The 27,139-nt window shown below is 44.1% G+C and overlaps 1 protein-coding gene across 12 annotated transcripts in view; it reads right to left on the bottom strand.

Annotated features, from left to right (window-relative positions):
• Positions 1-10,081: 10,081 nt before the first annotated feature.
• Positions 10,082-27,139, bottom strand: part of PSD3 (pleckstrin and Sec7 domain containing 3) — a 583,146-nt gene continuing 566,088 nt past the window's right edge. For all 12 annotated transcript variants that reach the window (XM_008267258.5, XM_070047341.2, XM_051819334.3 and 9 more), the window contains one exon: positions 10,082-12,605. In XM_008267258.5, the coding sequence (XP_008265480.3) occupies positions 12,390-12,605 (216 nt within the window). In that variant the 3' untranslated portion in view covers positions 10,082-12,389. The remainder of the gene's footprint in view (positions 12,606-27,139) is intronic.

Raw genomic sequence — 27,139 nt, 5'->3', positions numbered from 1 at the left:
TCAAGTTCCTTGGTTGACAGTTTATAGATGCACACTCTGCATCCTTTCTATGAGAAAAACACAAGGGTACTTGACAAAGTCATGGAAAAATGGAACTAAACAAGGCTCATTTCAGTGTAATCCATGCAGTTTCTTCCTAGTAGGCACTTCCATAAGCTTTCTGAAGACCCATGTAGACCCACCTTCAATACACCTTACTACTTACCATTTTTCAGTGAAAACTGTCAGTGTCTCGGCAGCCTCCGGGGTGGGTCTCATGGCATGGCTGGACAGAGTTAAGCTTGAGATGAGACATTGAGAGCTGCTGACTGCTTCCTTGTAACACCTTAATTACCCCTGGGTTTTAGTTCCTTCTATGAGTGTTCACCCTCTATAACTGTTCTCCACGGTCCTCAGGCTCTCCTATCAGTTGCGTAACACAGAGAAAGGGATCAGATACGCAAAAGTGGCTCCGGAAGACAGGCAATGGGGCAGGGAGGGATTCATGTTCAGTGTCACCTCAGTGTCCACAGAAGCCATGGGGTGTTGAAAGGTCTCACTTCTGTGTAAGCCCCATCTGTCTGCCTCCCGCCCCCGCCCCGTTCCCTTGGAAGTGAGTGTTTCTACCTGGGATTTACACATCACAGTGATGTGAGCATGGGCACACCTGTTTTGGCCACATCATTGCCCTTTTATTCTCTGCCAAGTGTCACTTTCATTTTCATTTAAGAAATGACTTTCCTTCAAAGAGCCAGAACCCCAAAACTGAGCCACCCTCTCCAATGCTGACAAGTTACATGATTAGGGTGGAATTTTATTTTTCATTTCCCAGGTCAACAAGCCTCTGAGCTCTCCAACAGTATGAGGGGAACTTGAAAAGTTCATGGAAAATGAAACTAAGGACATGCCAAGAAATTTTTGAAATCCATGCTTACAAAGAGTGTTTTAAAATTTCATTAAAGTGCCGGTGCTGCGGCTCACTTGGCTAATCCTCCACCTGCAATGCTGGCACTCTGGGTTCTAGTCCTGGTTGGGGCGCCGGATTCTGTCCCGGTTGCTCTTCTTCCAGTCCAGCTCTCTGCTGTGGCCCAGGAAGGCAGTGGAGGATGGCCCAAGTGCTTGGGCTCCTGCACCCGCATGGGAGACCAGGAAGAGGCACCTGGCTTCTGGCTTCGGATTGGCATAGCTCCGGCTGTAGCAGCCATTTAGGGGGTGAACCAATGGAAGGAAGACCTTTCCCTATGTCTCTCTCTCTCTCTCACTGATTCTATCTGTCAAATAAAAAAAATAAAAAAGGGAAGTAGAAATGAAACATTAGAAATGAAGCATTCAATTGATCAAATAAAAATGTGGTAAAAATCTTTAACAGTATACTTGGCAAGGCAGAAAAAAGAATATCCAAATTAAAAGACAAATCTCTGGAAATTTTACAGTAAGATGAAGAAGAAGGAAGGAGAAAGAAGGAGAAGGAAGGAGAAGGAGGAGAAGAAGGAGAAGAAGGAGGAGGAGGAGGAGGAGGAGGAGAAGAAGAAGAAGAAGAAGAGGAAGAATAATAATAATAAGAAATTAGAAAACTTAAAAACAGTGTTGGAGATCTATGTGATACTATCAAATTACCCAACATGGGTCCTAGGAGTTCTTAAAGGTGTAGAAAGAAAGAATGAACTAGAAGGCATATTTAAGTGAAATAATTACAGAAAATTTCCACAATTTGGAGAAAGAAAGGGATATCCAAGTAAAGGAAGAGCATAGAACTCCTAACAGACACGGCCAGAAAAGATCTTCACCCCGACAAATTGTAGTCAAACTCTCCACAGTAAAACATAAAGATACTAAAATGTGCATGAGAGAAATTCCAGATTACAGAGGCTCTCCAATTAGACTCACAGCTGACTTCTCATCAGAAACCCTATAGGCTAGGAGAGAATGGCAAGATATAGTACAAGTCTTAAGAGAAAAAATGTCAACTCAGAATGCTATACCTGAAATCTCACATTTATGAATGAAGGTGAAATAAAGACCTTCCATAACAAACAGAAATTGAAAGAATTTGTCACCACTTGTCCAGCCTTATAAAAGATGCTTAAAGATGTGCTATACACAGAGACACAGAAAGATGCCCATTATTATGAAAGAATGTGGAGGCGGAAAATCCCCCAAAGGAAATCCAAAGTAAACAGTAGGAATATTTATGGGAAAATGGCAGGGCCACATCATTACTTATCAATAGTCACCTTGAATGTAAATGGCCTCAACTCTACAGTTAAAAATAGGCTTATTGGGTTAAAAAACAAGACACATCTATTTGCCGCCTACAAGAAACACATCTCACCAATAAGGATGCGTGCAGACTGAAAGTGAAAGGATATTCCAAGCTAATGGAAAACAAAAAAGGGCAGATGTTGCCATTCTAATATCAAACAAAATAGACTTTAACACAAAAACTGTTAGACAAAGAAGGGCACTATGTAATGATTAAGGGATCAATCCAACAGGAAGATGTAACTATAATAAATGTATACACACCCAATTACAGGGTGTCTGGCTGTTTAAAAGAAATGTTAATGGATCTAAAGGGAGACACAGACTTCATTACACAGTAATAGGGTACTTCAACAACCTACTTTTATCAAAGGACTGATCAACTAAACAGAAAATCAACAGAGCTAATTGACACTATGGAACAAAAGGACTTAACTGATATCTACAGAACTTTTCACCCACAGTTGAAGAACACAAATTCTTCTCATCAGTGCATGGAATTTTCTCTAGGACTTACCACATGCTAGGCCATAAAGTGAGTCTCAGCAAATTTAAAAAAGTCAAAATCATACCATGCATCTTCTCTGACCACAATGGAATGAAGCTGAAAATCAACACCCCAGGAATCTCTAGAGCATATGCAAACACATGGAGACTGAACAACATGCTCCTGAATGAACAGGGGGTCACAGAAGAAATAAAAAAAAAGTCTGGAAACAAGTGAACAAAATACATCATATCAAGACATATGGGATACAGCAAAAGCAGTGTTAAGAGGGAAGTTTATAGCAATTGGTGCCTACATGAAGAAATTGGAAGGTATTGCACTGCAAAAGAAATACTCAGCAAAGTGAAGAGACACCTGACAGAGGGAGAAATTGTTTGCAAACTATGCAACTGGTAAAGGATTAGTATCCAGAATATATGAAGAGCTCAAGAAATTCAACAACAAACAACTCAGTTAAGAAATGGGTAAGAACTTAAACGGGCAGTTTTCAAGAGAGGAAATTTAAGTGGTCAAGAGACACTTAAAAAAATGCTCAGGATCACTAGCCATCAGGGAGCTGCAAATCAAAACCACAATGAGGTTTCACCTCACTGCAGTTACAATGGCTCTCATATAGCAATCAACAAACAGCAAATGCTGGCAAGAATGTGGGGGAAAAGGTACCCTAATCCACTATTGGTCGGAATGTAAAATGGTGCAGCCACTGTGGAAGACACTATGGATATATCTTAGAAATTTGAATATAGACCTACCATATAATCCAGCCATCCTAGGAATTTACCCAAACCAAAAGAAATAAGCATCTTGAAGGAGTTATCTGTACCCCCATGTTCTTTGCAGCACACTTCACAATAGTTAAGATATTACCTAAAATGTAATGGAGTGAAAAGGACATTTTGAGATCTGATAATTGTTTATAGCCCTCGTCTCTTCTGTTGAGGAACAGTGTTTTTTGTTCCTTCATACTATTATTTGAACTCTTTTACTTAGTGTGGTGCTAACTTTATGATCATTAAGTAAACTGAAAATAGATCTTTGTAAAAATTAAGAGTGGGAATGGGAGAGGGAGGAGGGAAGGTAGAGTGGGCAGTCTCACTATTTTCCTACATCTCTACATATGAAATACATGAAACTTGTATAACTTACATAAAATTTTAAAAAAGAAAAAAAGTTCATGAAAAATGCACAGTATGAAAAAAATTATCCATGGATTTAAAATCTTTTTGCATGAAAGTATACTTACCTTTTAATTTGATCTTCCATTTTTGCAGTACCCTCATGTCTACTAACACTTTTATGTGAACACAAATGCATGAAAGTGAGCCAGTGCTAACAATTTAACTTTGCTATCCTCTCACCCAAGTGTGGTTCCAATTCATTTGCAAATGAAATAGACAAGAGGTCAAAGTCTAACCCAGACCTGGTTTATCAGGAACTTATGCTGGAGTACGGATTGACCTGAGCATGGTGGAGTCCTGTTGGTCTATGGCTCGGTCCCCGCTGCTCGGGTGCTTGGTCTTGCAGTTGGTTCTGTATTCTTGGCAGGCACTGTTGGCTCCTCTTACAGGCACCATGCTCAGGATGGCAATGCAGCTCAGTACCGTCTCCCGAAAGGTCATATACAGGTCATGTTGGACTATTCCGGGCATGTGCATTGGTTGAGGACATCTTTGATGGGTGTTTTGCAACTAGGGTCTAGAGGCTTCTTGTTCCTGGTGGATTTGAAGTTGGGTGATTCAGTCTGGTAGGAGTGGGTTGATACCAGGCCAGGTATCTAACTTTGTGAGCTGAGTCCTGTTCCTATTCTGTCTCACAGCTTCATGGACCTAATATTTCATCTTGGGGCTCGTGGTTGCCTTTCTATGGTGGCGAGGAGGGTGTAGTTATTTTTATTTTTAAAGGTATTATTCTAGTTGTTTAAACAAGCAAATAAAGACATTCCTGCAAATGACTGAAATTTGCTGGATTTATTTTTTTCTAAAGTCGTACATTTACATATACCATATATATTTTTTAAATCCTTCACTATTTTGCATGATTTCTATTACATAAAAACCATTTAAATGCAATAAATTTTGCTGTTGTAAAACAACAAAATACTCCCAACTTATAAAAACACAGGAACAGTTATATTCATGAACATTTACACAATAGAGCAATGTACTATACATATCACAGCTTCTATACATATCAGGGGACTCACTTGTCTACAAGTTTTCGGCTTACTTTAACAACAGTGAAATAGGGGAATATTTATATACAACTATTTTAATAAAAATAAAGCAATTGTAAAATGTAAACTTAATTTTCAAAATATTCTTTAAACACTTTAACAATATCCACATAAACTACTGTTCCGCTCACGAGACGACCACCGTAAATGCCACGAGGCGGCATTTCTCGGATCTGGTGGGTGATAATGAGGAACAGCTTTCCAGTACACGAGGCGATGCCACTTGCTTACCTAAGACTGCTCACATGGCGGCTCGGCCACTGAAAAGGAGTAGCTGTGATTTTGTCACTGATTACTTTCACAATTTGCAGGGGGACATATGGCACCGGGACTGCAATTAAACTAAAATGACTGGTGAAGGAAACTATGAAGGTAAAGGAATTTTCCACACTGCCAATTCGTTTGAGCCAACGTGAATACACCCCAGTGAACACGTGGCGGAAGTGAAAAGCTTGTTTTACTGGAAAAGACACCAGCGATCAGCCTGCTGCACGTCCACGGGAACCCAGGCTGACAACACAGGGCGCCACTCGGGTATACTTCCGGTCTGGAATGGGTTCCTAAAACCTGAGGTAGAAGAGGATGCGGGTTCTCATGGGGGCTGAGCAAATGGCAAAGCAGGAGGTGCGGGCGCCTTGACCCACCCCACGGAAGCGAAACCGCCTCCACTTCCGGAAATGTGGGTACAGAGGCAAAGAGCCCACCCACCCCTGGCTAGGGCTCTACGCCCCAGCTCGATTCCTGCCAGGGCCTGGATTCCAGTCAGGGAACTGTTGTCATTCATTTGGGCCCCTGGTCCAACCACTGGGGCAGTTGGACTCCCAAAGCACCCGAAGCCCAGGGGTGCTCGCTGCTCAGGGGAGGAGGCTGGGGAGGAGCTCCTCCCTGCAGGGGTCCCGCAGTGCCCCGGGGCTCAGGGCTCAGAGCAGCGGGGCTCAGGCCTGCATCGTGGTTCTCCTCGGAACCTGAAGACTTCCTCCCGCAGACGGTGGGGAAAGACTCGGTGAAAGTCTGCCAGTGTTCTCAGGAGTGGAAGTGAGAGGTGCTTGCTTTGGGGCCTAAGGCAAGCGAGAGCTTAGCCCTCTTCCCTGCACAGCCCCCGCCCCTGTGCGCCCTCACTGGGAACCTTCCGTGCGTGCCCGCTCTGGACGGCCGCATCAGGGCCCCTGTAGCAAGGGCGCTGCTGCGTCTCCACTCCAGCTCCTTTCTAAAGGGACCTTCAAGTTGGCAGCCCCCCAGGAAGGATGTGGCGTGCTCCCCTCACTCGTTTGTCGACAAATGCAAAGCATCTGGGTCGGAGAGTAGAGCTCAGACTCCTCCCCAGCCCCTGGGAGGCATCTGTGTCGTGGCTTCAGGCCCTGTGTCCACCACTCTAGACCACCTTGACCTTTAAGGACAGTATTCACTGTGTGCATACAGCTGGGAGGCCCCGGAGCTGTCCACTCGTCCCCCTCCACATCTCAGGGATGGGCAGCTGCTTGTGGGAGCAGAGCACTGCCCTTGGGCATGGCTGCCCTGGGTGGAAGGTGACCAGATCGCTCTCCCCTCCCCAGTTTCAGCTTGGTTTAATTTCTCTTGCTCTGACAGCTTCACAGGCAGTCCCCCAATGGCGTTACAAGTCAATGTGCACATACACTCTCTGTAGAGTGGACATCATTATCCATGTCAAATAGTTACTTGGTTTTATAATCTCTGTGGTTTTATAGAAAAGTTCAAACATTTCAAGGTTTTAATTTCTGCTACTCCTTTTCTGTAAGATTTGGAATCCAATGGCTGCTATTGCAAGTCACAATAATTCTCAGAAAGAAATACTGTCGCAGAGCTAATGCCCTGCTGATCAGTCGCAGGGCTGGTCCACCGCGCACGCTGAGAACCAACTAGGAAAGATATTTGCAAAAATAGTTGGAGACTGTAGAGTTAATAAACAAACAAAGCTCAAGTGAAACTGCCCCCCACACAGCCAGGGGCTGAAGATCAGTTTCCCCAACCCCATGGCTCCACTTCCCAAGTCACTCACACACAAAGACACGAGGAGGCAGCACGTCTGATGGACTGCACCCACGCACGCACTCAGACACACTCAGCCACAGCTTTAAATACACCAAACATGCTGGTTAATAAAAGTTTAGTCTCTAGTTATCTATTTACACTCTACAATATAAGCAGTAAGCTCAAACAACTAAGGCCAGTGGCACTTCTTTGGGGAGAGGCAGGAAAAAGAGACCTAAGTATAAAAATATTAAATGAAATCTTAACCTGGTCCTACGATGCTTTCACTGTGATGCCAGCCGCTAACGTGGGCAGCTGTGAACCTAGAATACAGTACCCGAGGCGGGGTACCGGGGACCACCTTGGTGCTTGTGGTGTTTCTTTAAAGTCGGGAGGGCAAGGATATGGCACCAGGAGAGTGGTTTGCTATATTGTAAAATACACACAGATACACGGCGGATATGCTGGGTACTTGTTTCATTCTCTGGCTGTATTTTCCTGGGCTAATTACGACAATAAAGAACGTGTGCTTTCAAGCATCACATTTTGTAATAAGCCCAAAACTGTCGCTTCAACTTTATGTCTAAGTGCTCGTAATACTGAAGTCGTTAAGACTGAACAGGCTGGGTTTTTTCCCCCTTTTCTTTTTGTATTTCCCAGATTACAATGAGCTACCCCCTTGGTATTGCACGTAGTTCACTTCAGTAAATTCACAAGGTCAGTCCAAAGTCAGTTTTGCCCTGATGATTCCAAGCTCAAAGATGGAATTTCTAGCATAAAGTCTTATTAAAAATTTTAATCAAAATACCATTTAAAGTTTAATAAAAACAATACCACTATATATACTCTCAATAACTGCATTATATAATCAATCCTGTGAGGTTTTTACTTGCTTTTCATTATCACACTAGTTATTAAGGACAAAAATAATTTCACTGTACATGTACCACACAGAGATACAGAGTTTACACGCTGATGCAGGTACACACAAACAACTACAAACACCTAAAAACACCACTCTGGCAGGTGACAGGAAGCACTTTCTTTGACGTCTGACAACTGGTCTGCATGAACATTTTCCTACCGCCTGCAGTACACGACACAGTATGAGCCAGAGAGACGTAAGGAAGCCTACTGTATACACAATGGTGTAACTCACAATGTTTCCTTGCTGCTGTACTCAACTAACTCATGCAGATTCAAGTACATATTTACTGACACTCTCTCTGCATGCAAGGCGCCAACTGCCCACTGGGGTGTTGGACACTGTAGGTACAACAGGAGAGTGACTTTGGACTTCAGTCCTCTTCCTAAGGATGAGAGATGGAAAAGGAACCCAAGGGGAGAAGCAGCGGCGAGGTACCTCTGTCACCATCAGCAGCCATCACACTCTCATTCTTGGGTGACCTCAGATGTCCTCCAGATGACTTGATGGTCTAAGGTGTTCCAAGACTGGCGGAGACTTATCTGCTGGCATGGGCAGACCAGCAGCCTGGCCTCTGGGAGGAAAGATGGCCAAGAGCTCTGGAGCAACAGAGATGCTGTTGAACAAACTCAGAAGCTCCTGAAACCCAGAGTCCCTCTATTATTCCTTCATAAACTACATTCTACTCTGACGAGTCCCGGGACACCACCTAAGCTCTTTGTTTTACGGTGCTAGTCTTAGAATTGGAGAGAATACTGTCCTTCGAAAGGGAAGAGGCTGCTCACTGTTGAAACCTGCCAGCGTGTCCACACAGTCCACCGCACGAGCTAAATGACAGAGATGTGGACCTACCAAGCTAAGAAACTGCCTCTAAGCTCTGGCTGAAATAAACTACACCAACGGGAAAAATACCTCAGGAATTCAGATTTCAAGGGAAAATTAGCTAAATTCTGGAAGGTGTGGACAGAAAGCCCATGGAGGAACTTCTTCAAGGTCTCTGCATCGTAACTGTGAATGAACAGGTTGAAGGTGTAGGAGATGCACTAAAGAGGGAGCAGGCCTTGCTTCCCTAAGAACATCTTTCTGGCTCATTAAAGAGGAAGCACAGCAGAAATTATTCAAGCTGTACACAGGCAGCGAAGCGCCTCTTTCCCTGCTGGTCTTCCCCCCACCTCAGGAGTTCTGGGATTTGGCCACAAGGTAAAATACAAACTGAGCCTGGCCCTGGTTCCCTCTTCTAGAGCTGACCTCCCCCCTCCCACCCCAACCTGGGCCCGGGCGCTTGCTGCCTCAGAAATGGCCCTCACCTTCCAGGTCAGGGTTACAGCTGGAGAAGCACAGAGGGTTTGGAAACTGCTACAAACAAGGCACTGCCCAGGAAAATGCTGTCCCTCCTCTTCACCTAAGAGCAAGGGGAAAGCTTACACATGATCCAGGAGGTGCCTTGCCATCAGAGAACTCTACCCTGCACGTGAGATTAATTAAGTACACAACTATATTGCTTGGTTTAATCAGGCAATGCTAGGTGTTAGGTGAAAGGTTATTATTTTTTTTCCTAAAGTACCTTTGAGAAATGTCTATGGTTTGGCAATAAAAGCAGCATTCTGCATGCCAGGAGTGAAGTCTGATTGCTAGCAAGGAGTTCTTGACCCCTCCCTGTCAAAGCCAGCAGCAAGGTGGGGACAAACCCCACTGTACTCTCGGGTTTTATACCTGGGCTACTTCTGTGGTTGACTTTGCAGTAAGACCATCACCAGGGTATTCTGATGACTATCAAGACCTTGAAGCTAGAAGTTCCTATTAGGGGTATTTATGTGATGAGAAATAATTACTTGTCACAAAGGGAGAAATCCCAGACTCCTGGGCAGTGAGGTAGGGTGAGGCCCGGGCATGGGGCAGGGGAGGGGTGAAGTACCTGCGAGGGAGAGGGAGGCAGCACGTGCCCCTGTACCATTAACTGGGCCCTGACTGTGGGGAGCTGTGCCAGGAAACGTCTTCCACCTCTTCTGGCTAGATGCCAGATGGAAGCAACGGCCACAAAAGAAAACAGGGCTGGTCACGGGCCAGACTCTCCGGATGCGGTCAGCTCAGGAAGTGCGCTCCTCCCATGGGACAAACTCAATCTGCTGTGACATCCTTACAGAGTGCCGGGGAGGAGCCCATCCCACACAGATGGGCAGCATCATGCTGGGGTAATCTGGGATCCCGGCTCACAAAGGAACACCTTGGAAGTTGTTTATGAGATGAACTGTGCAAGGCGGTACTCCTCAGCTTCAACAGTGCCCTTATCATCCAATGATCTCTTAGCACATCCAGAAATCCCCGGGGCGAACACTTAATGAGTGCTGTAACAGGAACATGCTATCGTAGTATTTCAATATGACCCTCCATGCCAGAAATACGGTAGCAAGGTACCATTCAACATAGACTACAGACTATCAGTCAAACACACACACATTCTCTATACGCAGACACACACTGTAGGCAAACACATTCAAACCATAGATGACATGGTCTAAGTACCTCTCTCTCCTCACCTACTAATAAATATTGATGCAGAAAACAAACACATTGATAATTCAGATTTTAGGCAGAAAGACAACCTGCTTGTGGAAACCTTGGGTTCATTAAGGAGCTATGCAAATGCATCAGGTGCATGGGCCACGAGAATAACTGCCCTGATTGTTTCCTGTTCTGAAACAGAAATTTGTTCATTGCTTCTACCTAAACAAGAGAGAGAAACAGAGAGAGCGAGCGAGCTAGTTTTTTCAAAGTACCGCAAGAGGCAAGCAAGCAACTACAACTTAGGGGGAGATTACTCTTCTCTGGGCACTTGCAAATATGGACATGTACACGGGGAAGGATGTAAACACTGACAAATCTTCCTGCAAGTAAAGGCCAGTACATCATCATCATATACCACTAGAAACCACCCCACATCCAAACGGGCTTTCTCAAGTTCACTGGAACCACACTATCCACTCAGAGCAGCTGATTCTTTGGTCATCGTACCGTCAAACTAATAAACTGCGTAGATGAGAGAAGACTTCTACAGGAGGAAAAAGAATATTCAAAGTGACTCCATTAGTTCTGAATTTGTGGTGACTGTAACTTTCAGGACTACAAAATTTCAAGACTTGGGAATCGGAAAGTTCTAAAGCCAGAGTGGGCTGAACTTTCACACTGCCTCCTCCTCCTCTGTAAGAGAATGTCCTGTTGATCACCTTGAATTTCAAAGGGACTATCCTGCAACAAGCTTGTGCCTGCAACGTTAACAGAGCAGCTTGAAATGTTTTTTATGAGGAAGCTCGGTAGTAGCTGAGTGAAGTGGCTACACAAGAGATGGTCATGAAAAATGGACCAAGCAGCTTCCCATGGCTGCCAGCAGATTTCTGTTTCCCAGCCACAATTCAGGGTAGCACTTCCTTACGGCCTTACACCCATTGCCTGGCAACTGCAGCTTCTTTTTCCTCCTTATTTTGTCATGATTTAAGGAAAGAAAAAAACGGGGTTCCACTTTCAACATGTTGTTAGGAAGCAAGACCCCCAATATTCTTACAACCAGGAAATAACCCATGCCTAATATATACATACACGTTAGAGTTAAAAAGAACCTATTCCTGGATGGAAGGGTACCAACAACAGAGATGATTCTGGATTCCTAGTCTACCCCTGTGGGAGTGAGGTAACAAACACCTGTCTACGGCTGCAGCTCCCCGGGGACCCATTACTGCCACCATCCTGTAGAAAACAAAACCCACAGGGAGCAGGCTTCACTCAACCTTCCACGGCAGTACGACTCCACTTCTGCTTCCCCCTGCTTGGCTGAAATGGAATCCACACTTGAAGCCAGCTGCTGTGTGCTCCTAAGTCCTCCAGCCCTGTGATCTGCACGCCCCTTTCCCTGCTTCCAGCAGGGCCAGAGCTCAACAACAGTGCGAAGATGCACACAGAGCTGCATGGTACTGGAACCTCTTGATTCCCAGCCTTGTCATCCTTCCTTGAGCATCGGGAGCGCTCAGTTCCACCTCTGTGACTGGGCAAGAGTTCACATATAAAGGCTTATATTAACTCTGGCTAGAATTTACTAAACTACAAAGTTTGTCCAGTTAAGTGTTTCACAATGGATTAAATTTTTTAACCTTAAAAAAAGGTATAACAGTTGATTTGAGAATACATAAGACAACTGAGCAGTGTGCAAACAAGAGAAAACCAAAGGAGAAGGAATACATAATTCATTCTGAAATCATGATCCCCTCCCCCTCACAAAAAGGTGCATTAGTTATCAAGTTGCAAAAAAATCATCAAAGCAAAGAAATCAAGAGCAAAGACAGTCTGTACAGAAACTAACAAAAATATATAATAGAAAAAGTTACTAATGCACCATTTAGTCACAGACTTTTTTTTTTTTTAATATATTCATGGATTACCCGAAAGATCGTGAAAAATCCTATTTTGCTCCATGACCAGCACTTCCTGGCCGCAGATGAATTCTAAGTGACTTTTTGCTTAATGCTTGGTGTCTCAGGCCGGTGATCCTTCCTCTCGGACACGTTGCGCTTGACCTTGGCGGTGATGGGGGATGAATCTGGGTTCAGCGACGGGCTTGAGTGTGACTTCTTCAGTCCGGCAGCCTCGTTTTCATCGTTACTCAGCAGCTCCTTGCCTCCCTCTTTGAGGATGCTGACGTAGATTTCATACCGGGTTTTCTGAAGGCAAAGTCAGAGCAGCAGGACGGTCAGCACATTATTCACGATTGCACGGATCTGCGGCACACCCAGCACGCTAACTACCTCGAGAAAGCAAAGGGCCTGCTCCTTCACCCAATGGACACACTGCGTGGACACTTACTGGGCATATGAGAGGCAACAGCTACAGGAGACTGACTCATTGATTCACATATTTAGATAAAAATTAAATTAGAACTGTAGTTATCATTTGCCTGGATTCTGAAGGAGTGCCAGTGTGGAACTGTTGGCTACTCGTAGATGGAAGAAGCAGGCATCCTGAACTCAGGCACGAGGGGGCCAAGGCGGAATCCACACCCACGTCTCATGGGAACATGGCCGTTCACTTTTTCCCCTACTCCCTGTAACTCCACAAGACTCGGTGTGTGGGATCATGCCACGGTGACTACCCTCCAGAGCCCTGTAAGACAGCAACATTGTCTAGAAGCTTCTCTGGGTTTCTCTGTACTGCTCTTTTGCTGGGATTAGCCACATCTCAGGCTACTATGGACAACAGAAAGTTCACGAAACTTGAAATCATTTTCTGATGCTTTTGTCATCCAACACAATTTCCTTCCTCATCCACTATTTATTGAATGCCCGCTATGTTTCAAGTGGCTGCTGGATTCCTCTGCCTTGGGATATCTTCCTCCAAGAACAGTTGATAAGAATACCACAGAGACCGCTTTCCTCTAGCCCAAGGGTACTGTTTTTTGCTTTTGTTTCTATTTGAGCTGAGTCACTACACAGAACTATTGTATACTGCAAATTGCAAAAGGACCCTGGATTCTTGTCAAAACAACTCTTTCACTACGCTGCCTCCACCCATGAAGAACCTACAGGACTAAAGTGATTTCTTCTAACCGAACACGTCAGTTATAAATTGTCCCAACAGAGGCAGTCCAATTCTGTTATGGTTATACATCTTTTAGAGATTGTTCAAGTCAGGGGTGGGTTTCACAGATGTCAGTTTTAAGTCAGCAGTTGTGTGATGCTACCGTTCACGCTGCCTCTCCCAACAGTGGAGAGAGGCTGCTAGTCACTGAATTTGCTCTGGGTCTGGCTGGTGTCCAAGTGAAGGTGCTGCACTTTGGCTGTTGCTGCTGACGTGTGCTGGGTGCCCAAGTGCTAATTGTGGGTCATCCATCCATTCAGCCTACACACACCGGTAGTACTTTTTGTCTCAACAAAGAGAGTAGCCCTGGGTTTGGACTCAGGCAATCTGACTCCAGAACCTATGCCCTTAAGCTGTATTTCCTCTCTGGATATGAAAATACAGATCCATAAATGAATGTGTATTGTAGGTGACCTCTGACACTGTTGGTGGACCAATAAAAAGCCATTCTCCTAAGTCTCTGCCTGTGGTGCTGGTATCCCATGTGGGTGTTGGTTCGATCCCTGCTGCTCCTCTGCTGATCCAGCTCTCTGCTATGGCCTGGGAAAGCAGTGGAAGATGGCCCAACTGCCTGGACCCCTGCACCCACATGGAGACCCTGGCTCCCGGCTTTGGATCGGCTCAGCTCTGGTCATTGCGGCCATTTGGGGAGTGAACCAGAGGATGAAAGAGCTTTCTCTCTGTCTGTCCCTCTCTCTGTCTGTTAACTCTACCTCTCAAATAAATAAATAAATCTTAAAAAAAAAAAAGACATGATTCTGATCTGTTTTCCTCAGGCCAATTGTGAAATTTAAGTTTTAATTCAAAGCACATGTGTAAGGAAAAGCAAAGAAACAGCAAGAAAAGTATTTGTAATGATTTATTTTACTTGCAAATCAGAGTTACAGAGAGAAGGGAGAGAGGGTGAGGGAGGGAAAGAGAGAGAGACAGAGAGAGAAAAGAGAGATCTTCTACTCCTGGTTCCCCCAAATAGCTGCAATGGCCAGGGTTGGGCCAGGCTGAAGCTGGGAGCCTGGAACTTCATCCAGGTCTCCCACATGGGTGGCAGGTGCCCAAGCACTTGGGCCATCTTCCACTGCCTTCCCAGGTGCATCAGCAGGGAGTGGAGTGGACGTGGAGCAGCTGGGGCTTGAACTGGCGCTCATATGGCATGCTGGGGTCAGGTGGCAGCTTAACCTGCTACAGCACAGTGCTGGCCCCTGTAAATCATGTTTTAGAGGTGAGATGTACCTGCTAAGATGCTGAGAATTTGATGATCAACACTGAAATAGTGTCAACCAAGCAGACGCTGTTGGCTGTTTCCTGCATAGCTTCTTCTGTCGTGCCAATGGAACTGTGGATTTTATTAAGGATGTCAATGTGCCCAGCCCCACGTGGAATTACGGTTTGAACATACAGGACAACCCTTGCGCCCTGTTGCTGGTCTCCCAGCCATGCAGCCTGGATTTTCCCACTGACCTGTAAGCAGAGGTCTTCTAGGATGCTTTGGAGAAAGCAATTTTTGTCATCCAATAAAAGGCATTAGACAACATGTCTGGAGCTACGGGAGCCTTCTGAGACCAGGATGTGACAAGCATGGAAACAAGAAAGCCAGTGTGCTCATGACGGCTTGTCAGACATCCAGAATGACTGTGCATCCTTGATGGCAACCCCGAGGAGCCAGCAACCACCCACTTGCAACTTTCCTGAGGTTAGAAATGTTTACACTGCTTTCACACGTAGTCAAGTTTTCCATTATTTACAGCCAAAAATATTTTTAACTCATAAAATGTGAACACTCAGTTTTGTCTCAATCACAAAGAACAGATGAGTTGCACATATAACTCCAGGCTTAATTTAGGTAAAAATTATTGATTAATAAGCTTTGGTTGTCACATTGCTTTATTAGGATTTTTCTGTAAATAGTCAACAAATTATTAACACCTATTACTCTACTATGGGCCACACTATAGTTACATAATCAATCGTAAATCAATGGCTAGTCACTGAATTATTATTTCCAGTGATAGTTTTATGTCATTTGCTTAATCTTCTGGGTGGAGAATACTGTTCTCTCAGTTCTTACCTAAAGCATCATGTAGGATATCCATTGGTCTGTAAGAGACCCTTAAGGGCTATCCAAAAAAACTGACAGTTCTATACCATTTCAGATTTTAGGTAACTTTTAGTATTCTAGTATTTGGGGAACAAGGTGAAGATATTTCTTAAATTATGAAGAAGGAAGCTTGACAATTAAAAGCTTGCTTTGATTCTTCTTTCTGTAATATCCCACATTTCTGTCTGTCAGTAACTCCTGTTTCCATACATTCAGAACATATGAGGATACTTATAAAAAAAATGAAACCCATGCATAGTTCCATAACACGCATTTTCCACATTTTGAAGACCCCTTGAATTCAGAACTGCACTGGTTCTCACTGCCTGCACCACTTCCGGTCTAGCGCCTGCATGGTTGTTCCAACAGCTGCCTGACTGGTCTCCCTGCGTCCCTTCTCTCCCAGTACTCCCACCTCTCAGGTCTAATTTCTCACCTTCCCCCTGGGATCACAGTCTGCCAGTGAACACAGCACACACCTGGGAGACCTTTAGTACTTGCTATTCTCACTGCCCTTAAAGCTATTCCTCCCTAAACCCACAGGGGGCGTTTCCTCCTCCCTCTCCTTCACCTCTTTCAGGTCTCCACTCAGATGTCAACTTTCCTCTGGGGCCTCTGGCCACTGAAATCTAGAACTCCGACACCTACTTCACAACCTTGTTTTCCTCAAAACTTCTCTCTTCTAACAGCTCAGATTTTACTTTCCCAAAAGCTGTCTTTTGGCCCTGGACCCAAGTACTAGATGCATCTGTAATGGTGTTGGCCTTGTGTTGGTTTACTGATGTGTTCCCAGCAAATGACAACACACAGCATATGCTGAATAACAAATATGAGAAAATAAATTTCCCTATACCTGGAAGAAGATATATTTATAATAATTCAGATGTCCAGACTATGGCACATTCTTGAGAAATAAAAACATGAGTATAGATGCCTGACGAGCCTAATTCAGCACCATCTGAGGACACAGCTTTGCCTTCCGTGTTCCACTGTTCCCGTGTTTTCCACAAAAACACCAAGGTCTGACCTTGCTGGTGCCAGAGCTTGGTCAACACTTTGGGAAGGCTTGGCCACATCTTATGTCCACTTGACCTTGGCTGTCAGGATACCAGGCCTGGCAAATCCTGCACGTGCACTGAGACGTGGACTGCCCTACTTAGGGCTGGAGCTCACCGCCTCCACAGAAGAAGAAGAGTGGCTTCCACCCCACCTCTGAGGTGCATAAAGCCTGAGCTCCTCTGATGTAGGCGACGCCACTAGCAGGAGTGGTCTCCTGCATCCTCTCTACCACTACGTGCCCTTCTTTAAAATGGGAGAAAAAGAAGGTGTGTTTGGGGATGGTTGTGCCACCTTTGATTATGTCATTAAAGACTTTGTCTTAGTCTCTGCAAACCCATTCTCAGGTCATTTCTCAATGATTTCAGAGCTGCGCGCTTAGTGTCCTCCTAGGGAATGCCCAACAGTGGAAACAGATCTCTAGCAGTGTAACTGCATAACACAATCCACCGCCCAAATTAACAGCTCGGAATGGGATTCCCATGCAGTCCAAGTGCAGTGGCTGCTCTCCATGGGTAAGCATCTGAGTTCTATTTTCCTGGATGTGGCCCACTCAGCAAGCTCTCTCCCTTCCTGTCTTTCTTAAGATCTGCTATTTTCATCAGTGTTCTGTGATCGTGTAGATCTGAAGGTAACTCAGATGCTCATGACTTCTTTTTCTACCCAGTTTTCTTTACTATATTTATTTATTAAGCTGATTCTCAATTAACTGTACAAATCCTTTCCAGTGTATAGAAAGCGTCCCTTCCTTTTCACTGGTAGCAATGCCTACTGGGGACGAATGGTGAATACTGGGTCTCAGGCTTTGTAAGCTGCTACTTGGGTTGCATGTTGATTGCTTGCTGAAAAAAAAAAAATCCATGCCACTGCCGATAATTCTTTGAGAAGTTGTTTAATCACATCCACAGGTAAATTTATATGTATCTGATTGAACAGTTTCTTTTCTCCTGAGCCCTTCATACCATTTTACATTTCATTTAATGGAAGAGCACTTCCTGTCAACCTCTGATACATGAACATGATAACCTGAATAGAAATAAGGCTGCACTGCGATTCTTACTCTTTCTATTTGCATCCAGACCTCACTGCTCCAGCAATCAAGTCCCGAATACATTTCCCTCTGACATTTAGTTTTCTCACGCAGCCAGGGTAAAAGGGCATCTTAAGAGGAGATGAGCAGAAAACCAATAATGTCATGTACACGGCAAAACACATTTAGCTTCTAGATCTCTATGCTGGAAAACAAATAAACCAAATACAAAGCGCACAAAACAAAGCACTTCTAAAGCGACAGCTTATTCCAGTAAAGACTGTTCATCTCTATTTTGCATTCTATGGAATGGCAGCACCATTGAGTGGCAGAGAGGTTTTCTTTGACCTTCTGCTCACCTACACTACCTGCTAACTTAAGAAAGCAACTACATTCAAACACAGTTGTTACATAGAAGCGCTGGGACTCATAGCTTTAAGAAAGAAATTTTTGAGGGATTTTCTCCAAGCCACTCCCACATCAGGTGTCAACATGCAGTAGTAACCCATGACCTAAATACAGCAAATGCCATACATTTTCAGTTTGTACAGCTTGTATTCCTGGCTATTTTTGTGACCATGTCAATTCCATTCTTTGGATTGAGCCTCCTCTTCTGCTCTTTTGTTCTCTAAATGAACTCTGTGACTTTAACTTTTAAACAAAGATTTGATAAATAGCTTACTTTTACATAATAATATAGGCAGAGGAGGCAAGAGCTCGGAAAGAACTGGGTTTGTAGAAATGTCTGAGAGTGTCATTTGTCTCCACTCCACTGGCCCGGCCCACCTCCTCCCAAGGCCTAGGGGACCCAGAACCTGGGGCTGGCATATCTGCTGCCTCCAACCTGCCTCCCCACCTGGAAGAGTCCCTGGCAGTCCTTCTGAGAGGAAAGAGGGCCCTTTCCACAACTGGCCAGGCCACTGCCCTCAGCAGGACCCAACTGGTGACCTGACCAGGAGTGGGATGCATGAAGTGTGCATTAAGAAGGGAGGCTGTCAGAAGGAACAGGCCATCAAGGAGAGAGGCGCCTTTCTCTGAAGGGAGGAAGGAACCTCCACTGTGATATGGCCTTGACTAAACAAATTCAGAGTTGCTGAACTCAAGGGGCTTCCATAGCCTAGACAGCTCATAGCAAGAGTCTCGGGTGATTGCTGACGTCATAAATAAGAGTGCCAATTGTTAAATCAACAACGGGAGTCACTGGGTTCATGCTCCCCACGCAGGATCTCTGTCCTTAATATGTTTATCTATGAAACTCAAAAACAACACTACTAGTCGAACAATACCCTATACCTGGTTCGGTTGTGTGAGTGCAACCTGTTGAAATCCCTGCTTAGTATATACTAAGTTGATCTTCGGTATATGAAGGTAATTGAAAATGAAACGTGATGAAGGGCGGGATGGGAGAGGAAGTGGGTGAGGGGAGGGCCACGGGAGGGAGGGAGGTCAGGGGGAAGCCACAACAATACAAAAGATGCATTTTATATTCTACTTAAAACTATTGGTTGAACTCTGTAATTAATACACAATCACTCTTAAGTGTTTAATCAATGCTATAACTAGCACTCAAATAGTATTTTACACTTTGTGTTTCTGTGTGGGAGCAAAATGTGGAAATCTTTACTTAACATACGCTAAATTGATCTTCTGTATATAAAGATAATTGAAAATTAATCGTGATGTGAAGGGGAAGGGGAGAGGGAGTGGGAGAGGGGAGCGTTGTGGATGGGAGGGAAGACACAGCGGGGAGGAGGCTATTGTGGTCCATAAGCTGTACTTTGGAAATTTATGCTCATTAAATTGAAAAAAAAAAAAAAAAAAAAAAAAAGAAGGGAGGCTGTCAGGAAGGGAGTAGTTAAGGGGAGTGTTCAACTCCTCCTGGGAAACACTGCTACCACCCTCATTCCCTGTACTCCGCAGGTTTCTCTAGCTCTCAAAAACCTTTCTTTAAACGAGGTCTGTACTATTATTTTCATATTTTAAAAAACTAAAGTTAAAAAAATTTTAAATTATTTGAAAGCCAGAGAGATGCAGGAAGAGAGATAGAGAAGAAGAGAGATCTTCTATCTGCTGGTTCCTACCCTAAATGCCTGCAACAGACATGCACATGGATGGGCCAGACAGAAGCCAGGAGCTGGGAACTCAGTCCTGGTCTCCCACATTGTTAGCAGGGACCCAAGTACTCCAGCCATCACCTATCTCCCAGGGTACACATTAGCAGGAATCAGAAGCAGAGCCAGGACTCAAACCCAGGCATCCCAAGTGGCATCTTAATTATGCCAAAAGCCAGACCTTCCTTAAGCTCAAAATTTAATTTCAAAGTTCACAAAGCTCATTTAGAAAAATATCGCCTATTTTGTTTTCTAGGTAGAAAACTCAAGAAATGAAATGTCCAGTTCCAAACCACAAACAGGCCAACCTTACAAAAATGTGCCGCCTACAAGGCTTCCAGCTCTGGGGGCTTTGGCTATGCCTGTTTCTGATGAGTCACACAGCTTGTCCTTGAGTGAGGGTTTTGACCATAGCTGAATAAAAAATTAAAAAAGAAAATTCACCCTGATAATGAGAGTAGAGTTTCCTGTTCAGCAAAACTGAAAAAAAAAAAAGTCCTTCGAAATAAAGAATATAAAAGTTAAGCTTCTGCTTACCCAGGATAAGTAATACGAGCTAAGGGAACAATCTTCTCTGGATAAGGGGCTACATTTAGCTCTTAGGGGATGAAAGCTTACCTTTCACTATATTTTTCCACATGTAATTCATATATTGTAGAATAAAAATTTAGCTTGCTACAGTAATATTTTTATGCAGGCCACGCGGTTAACTGTTTGATCTGTATGTCTGTGCTTCTGAGTGCGCTAGAATTCCCTGAAGTCTCTCAGGATCGTGGCCCTGGACCTCTTCACTACAGCTTGTTTGTCATAGGCTCACAGCTCCCAAACAGCCAGTGCCAGTCACACTGGGCCAGTGTCTCCAGGACATCCTTAAAGCGTCATTTGAGGATGTGGTGAAAGAACTTTGCTCCAAACTACTTTCCCCAGTGATCTTCCAAGAGATTCCATTCCCAACATTTATGTGTCCCTTCTGGACTTGAACTTCTGAATTCCGGGTTCAAATGAACCTGCACATGGGGAGTACCATCAGTAACCCTCTTACCAGTTCTGTTGCCAAATTTTGAGCGTGTCTGATTAAGCACCTCCGAATCTGAGAGTTTCAACGCTGAGCAACCAGACCTGGGCTAAGTTACTGGCTCCTGCCAGGCCTCGGGTTCCACATGGAGAGAATGAGGGGATGAGGCCACTCGCACAGTTCTCTAGGTAGGGGAGAGCTACTTGGAAGCCAGGTGTTTGGAAGATGACACAATACTGACCGTGGACAGAGAAGGGTGAAGCCAACAGCAGAGAACAGGGGATTGCGGGGAAATGGGAAGAGCAGACAGGATGCGCACTGCACGCACAGGGACCTGGTCGGGAGGAAGCAGCCCATGAGATGAGCAGCCTGATGCATGGGCGGTGCCTCAGGTAGGGATACAAGACACAAGTGGCAGAGTGCTGCTGTGGAAAGCCCACCGCACGAGTGAGGCCTTCCAGTGAACACTGTGTTTATAACAGCAAACAGCTCCAGACTTGGGATTTTCAGTCTAAATTTTCAGACAAAACTTTTTGACAACATTTAATTATAAGTCTATAACTTATGATAAGTCTGTGAAAAATTTTGGACTGGATGTACATAATTATAAACAACTTCAATAGCCTGCTTCAAAAAATTTATTTCTTCATCTCAGGTCAGGAACTCAAACAAACAAGTTTTTAAATGCTTACTATTAAATACAGACTCTTCTAGAAAGTAGCAGGAAGAAATCTATGGTAGAAGACAGGGATAAAGTACTCTGAATAAATATAAAAAGCAAAATACACTATTTACCCTTATCTGACCCCAGGTAAGGATTTAGGACCCACAGGCAGCAAACTAGCAGGGCAGGAAGAAGCTGTTCAAAAATTCCATGTGTACAGGAAGGAGGTGTCCCGTGTTTTTCCAACAAGAATTTTCTTTTTTAGGGAAATGCATGTGGTTTGTTCGTGATCACTGACATTTAAAAGCACTGTACTAGGGGCCAGCATTGTGGTGTAGTGGGTAAAGCTGCTGTCTACAATGCCAGTGTTCCATATGGGCACTGGTTTGAGTCTGGGCTGCTCCACTTCGGATCCAGCTCCCTGCTGAGCCTGGGAAAGCAGCAGAGGATGGCTCAAGTGCTTGGGCCCCTGCATCCGCGTGGGAGGCTGGGAAGAATCTCCTGACTCCTGGTTTTGGACAGGGTCCAGCTCCAGCCATTGTGGCCATTTGGGAAGTGACCAGTGCATGGAAGATCTCTTTCCATCTCTCCCTGCCTCCCTCTGTGTGTGTGTGTATGTAACTCCGCCTTTCAAATAAATGAATATTTAACAACAACAACAAAACAGCACAGTACTGGGCTATAGAAAACATCATTTAAACCTGGTGGGTCTCCTTCTCATTCTATCAGCACTCAAAAGCAACAATCAAGATACTGAACAACTAGGACAGCACAGAGACTGTGAAAATCAGAACATGCTCTACCACACAGGTATAGAACAGCAGAACAGCTACATGTTAGCAATAACCTCTACAAGTGCTGTCCAATACAGTAGCCACTAATGACATGTGACCATGGGGCCAGTCTGAAGTGAGATACGCTACAGGTATAAAATATACACTAGAATTTGGTGGATTAGTATGAAAAAAAGATTGTAGAAGACTTTCATAATACTTTACACTGATTGTATGCTAATATAATATGTTGGAAATACTGTTAAATTAAAAATTATAATTATTTTTGTCTTTATGTATGTATGTATTGTGCTAACATTTAAAATCTACTTTCAGCAAATGTCAAGTATATAATACATTATTATTACCTAGAATTTACTCATCTTGGGGCGTGTTTTGACCTAGCAGTTAAGAAGGCAGAAGACACCGCATCCCACACTGAATCCCTGGCTTCCGGCTTTGGCTTGGTTCAGCTTTGGCTATTGCAGACATTTGGGGAATTAATCAGTATATGGCATCTCTCTGTATTTCTGCCTCTTAAAGATAACAAAATAAAATAAAATCATAATTATTCATCTCATAACTGCCAGTTTGTATCCTTTGATTAACATCTTCTCCCTAAACCCAAATCCTGGTGTCACCACCCCTATCTGTCTCTATGTTCAGCTTTCTTAGATTCTAAACATAAGTGAGATCATGGAGTTATAGTTGTGTGTAGCGTATTTCACTTTAAATAATCTCTTTCAGGTTCATTCGTGTTGCAAATGGTAGAATTTCCTTCCTTTTTAAGGATGAATAAAATTTACATATTTTTACATGTATGTGTGAGTATACACAAACACACACACACAAATGTACCGCATTTTTTTGTCCTTTCGTCCACTGATAAGTTACATAGGTTGACTTTGTTTCTTGGTTATTGTTCATGATACTGCAATGAACAGGCAATGCAGGTACCTGCTGGCAATAGTGCTTTTTCTGTTGGGTATATGCTCAGGAGTGGGTTGCTGGATAAAATGCTGTATTTTCTCCCATTCTGTGGGCTGCCTTTTCACTCAGCAGAATGTTCCCTTTGCTGTGCAGAAACTTTTCAGTACAATATCGTCCCACTTGTTTAATAATTAGCTTCTTTCGTTTGCTAATGTTTTGGTGTCACATCCAAGAACTCACTGCCACACCCAATGTCATGGAGCCTTCCTCTATGTCTTCTTCTAGTAACTTTATGCTTTCAAGCCTTACATTTAAGTCTTTAATCCATTTTACATTGACTTTTGCATACGGTGTAGGACTCCAATATTATTATTTACTTATTTATTTCTGCATATGGAGATCGTTTTCCTAATGCCATTTGTTGAAGAGACTATCTTTTCTCTATTGTGTATTCTTGACACATTTGTTGAAGATCAGTTGAACATACATTCATGGAATTATTTCTGGGCTTTTTTTTCTGTTTCTTGGCTCCCCAAATGGCTGCAACAGCTGGAGCTGGGCTGGTCTGAAGTCAGGAGCCAGGAGCTTCCTCTGGGTCTCACACACGGGTGCAGGAGCCCAAGGGCTTCAGGCATCCTCAGCTGATTTCCCAGGCACATTAGCCGGGAACTGATTTGGAAGTGGAGCAGCCGGGACTTGAATGGCTGCAGATAGCAGCTTTACTGGCTACATCACAATGTTGGCACTATACAAAGAATTTTTATGTATTGATTTTATATCTTTTGATTCTAATAAATTCATTAGTTTGAAAATGTTTTGGGGCCGACGCTGTGGCTCAATAGGCTAATCCTCCACCTTGCGGCGCTGGTACACCGGGTTCTAGTCCCGGTCGGGGCGCCGGATTCTGTCCCGGTTGCCCCTCTTCCAGGCCAGCTCTCTGCTGTGGCCAGGGAGTGCAGTGGAGGATGGCCCAAGTACTTGGGCTCTGCACCCCATGGGAGACCAGGAGAAGCACCTGGCTCCTGCCATCGGATCAGCGCGGTGCGCCGGCCACAGCGCGCCGGGCGCGGCGGCCATTGGAGGGTGAACCAACGGCAAAGGAAGACCTTTCTCTCTGTCTCTCTCTCACTGTCCACTCTGCCTGTCAAAAAAATAAATGAATAAATAAAAATTTTTTTGGTGGAGTCTTTAAAGTTTTCTATATGTAAAAGTCTTCCAAAGAGTTCAAGGAATAGAATAAAATTAAAAATGTACATTTAGGGGCCAGTATTCTGGCACAGTGAGCTATAATCTGCCACCTGAAATGGCAGCATCCCTTATCAGAGCATCTATTCAAGTCCTGGGTGCTCCGCTGCCAATCCAGCTCCCGGATGACGTGCCTGGCAATGCAGAAGTTGGCCCAAATGCTGGGGGCCCTCTGCAACCAAAGTGGGGACCCAGATGGAGCTCTGAGCTCTTGACGTTGGCCCGGCTGGTGTGGCCATGTGGGACTGTACAAGCAGATGGAAGAGCTCTCTCTTTTTCTGTCATTCTCCCCTTCAAATAAATAAATATTTTTTAAAAGTCATTTATTTTGTTGTGAAAAATTCTGAAATACACACATAGTTTTTTCATAGTACACATTTTCCCATGAGCATTTTGAAGACATCTTTGTATGCATGAATTTAAATATTTTGCAACAAAGTAGATGTATTTTCTTTTTAAAAATTTTTAAGGATTTATTTTATTTATTTGAAAGGCAGAGTTACACACACACACACACATACACACACACACATACACAGAGAGTGAGAGAATCTTCCATCTACTGATTCACTCCCCAAATGGCCTTGACGACCGGAGCTGGGCTGGTCCGAAGCCAGGAGCCAGGAGCTTCTTCCAGGTCTCCCATGTGGATGCAGGGGCCCAAGCACTTGGGCAATCTTCCATTGATTTCCCTGGCACATTAGCAGGGAGCCGAATCAGAAGTGGAGCAACTGGGAATTGAATTGGTGCCCATACAGGATGCCGGCACTGTAGATGATGGTTTAAACTGCTGTGCCAAAGCACTGGCCTCATAAAAATTTTTTAAACTTATTTTCATTTTATTTAAAGGGCAGAGAGGTAAAGAGAAATCTTCTATTCACTGGTTCACTCCCCAAAAGACCACAAGAGCCAGGGTTAGTCTAGGGTGAAGCCAGGAACCTGGAACTCAGTCTGGATCTCCCACATGGGTGTAGGGACTCAAGTACACAAGCCATCAGATGCAGCCTCCCAGGACACACATTAACAGGAAGCTGGATCAGCAGTGGAATAGCTGGGACCAGAATTGGGCACTCAGATACGGGATGTGGTTATCCCAAGCAGTGACTTAAGCCACTGAATCAAATACTTTCGAGGTTTATCTTTTAATCCTATTTTGCACAAATCTTTTGCAACCCCCTTGTATAAAATCATGTCACTGCTCAATCGAACTTGCCCCAAAGAGTAGAGTTAGAAATGTGCCAGGGGATTCTAATTCGATCCCATCAAGATGGCACCAATGCCATCTCACTAGTCAAAGTGATCAGTTTCAGTTCACAATTGATCATAATGATAGGACTAAGAGTCAAAGGGATCACGTAAACAAGACTAGTGTCTGCTAATACTAACTGATAGAATTAAAAAGGAGAGAACAAGCCAACATGGGAAGTGGGATACATAGCAGACTGATAGAATGGCAGATGTCCTAAACAGCACTCTGGTCTCAGAATCAGCCCTTAAGGCATTCAGATCCAGCTAAAAAGCCCATGAGAGTATTTCAGGCATGGAAAGCCAAGAAATTGTGGCAAAAACAAAACAAAACAAAACAAAACAAAACAAAAAAAAAAACACACACCTAAATGAAAGATCTCTGTGAATGAGATCCCAGTGGAAAGAATGGGCCATCAAAGAAGGAGGTACCTTTCTCTGAAGGGAGGAGAGAACTTCAAATCTGACTATGACCTTGTCTAAATAAGATTGATGTCCGCAAACTCAAAAGGCTTCCATAGCCTTGGCAACTCATGACAAGAGCCTCGGTGATTACTGATGCCATAAACAAGAGTGACAATTGTTAAATCAACAACAGGAGTCACTGTGCACTTACTCCCCATGTAGGATCTCTGTCCTTAAGGTGTTGTACTATGTGATTTAACGGTATAACTAGTACTCAAACAGTACTTTACACTTTGTGTTTCTGTGTGGGTGCAAACTGATGAAATCTTTACTTAATACAAACTAAATTGATCTTCTGCATATAAAGATAATGAAAATGAATCTTGATGTGAATCGGATGGGAGAGGGAGCAGGAGATGGGAGGGTTGTGGGTGGGAGGGAGATTATGGGGGAGAAAAGCCACTGTAATCCAAAAGCTGTACTTTGGAAATTTATATTTATTAAATAAAAGTTAAAAAAAAAACCAGAAAACTTAAAATCATGTCACTTGCAAACAGTGTAACTTCTTTTCTGATTTGGATTCATTTTGCTTCTTTTTCTTGCCTAATTGTTCTGGTTACAAGTTCTGGTATTTGTTTTTGAAATATTTATGTACTGGGGTCACTGTTGTGGCATAGAGTAAAGCTGCCATCTGCAATGCTGGCATCCCATATGGCTGCTCCACTTACAATCCAGCTTCCTACTAATGGGCACAACAACTGGTGCTGGGTAGGGCCAAAGCCAGGAACTTCTTCTGGGTCTCCCATGTGAACAGCAGTGGCCCAAACACTTGGGCCATCTTCCCTTGCTTTTCCAAGGCCATTAGCATGGACCTGGATCAGAGTGGAGCAGCTGAGACTTGAACCAGTGCCCACATGGGATGCCTGCATTGCAGGCTGTGGGTTTACACGCTAAGCTACAACACTGGCACCAATTTCAACTATTATGTTGAAAAGAAGTGACAAGAGTGGACATCTTTGGCTTGTTCCTGATCTTGGGAAAAAGCTTTCAGG

The sequence above is a fragment of the Oryctolagus cuniculus genome, chromosome 8 (genome assembly GCF_051225735.1).
Source record: "Oryctolagus cuniculus isolate XC-2025 breed Fujian yellow rabbit chromosome 8, ASM5122573v1, whole genome shotgun sequence".
Lineage (NCBI taxonomy): Eukaryota > Metazoa > Chordata > Mammalia > Lagomorpha > Leporidae > Oryctolagus > Oryctolagus cuniculus.
This window is presented reverse-complemented; position numbering and strand designations above follow the sequence as displayed.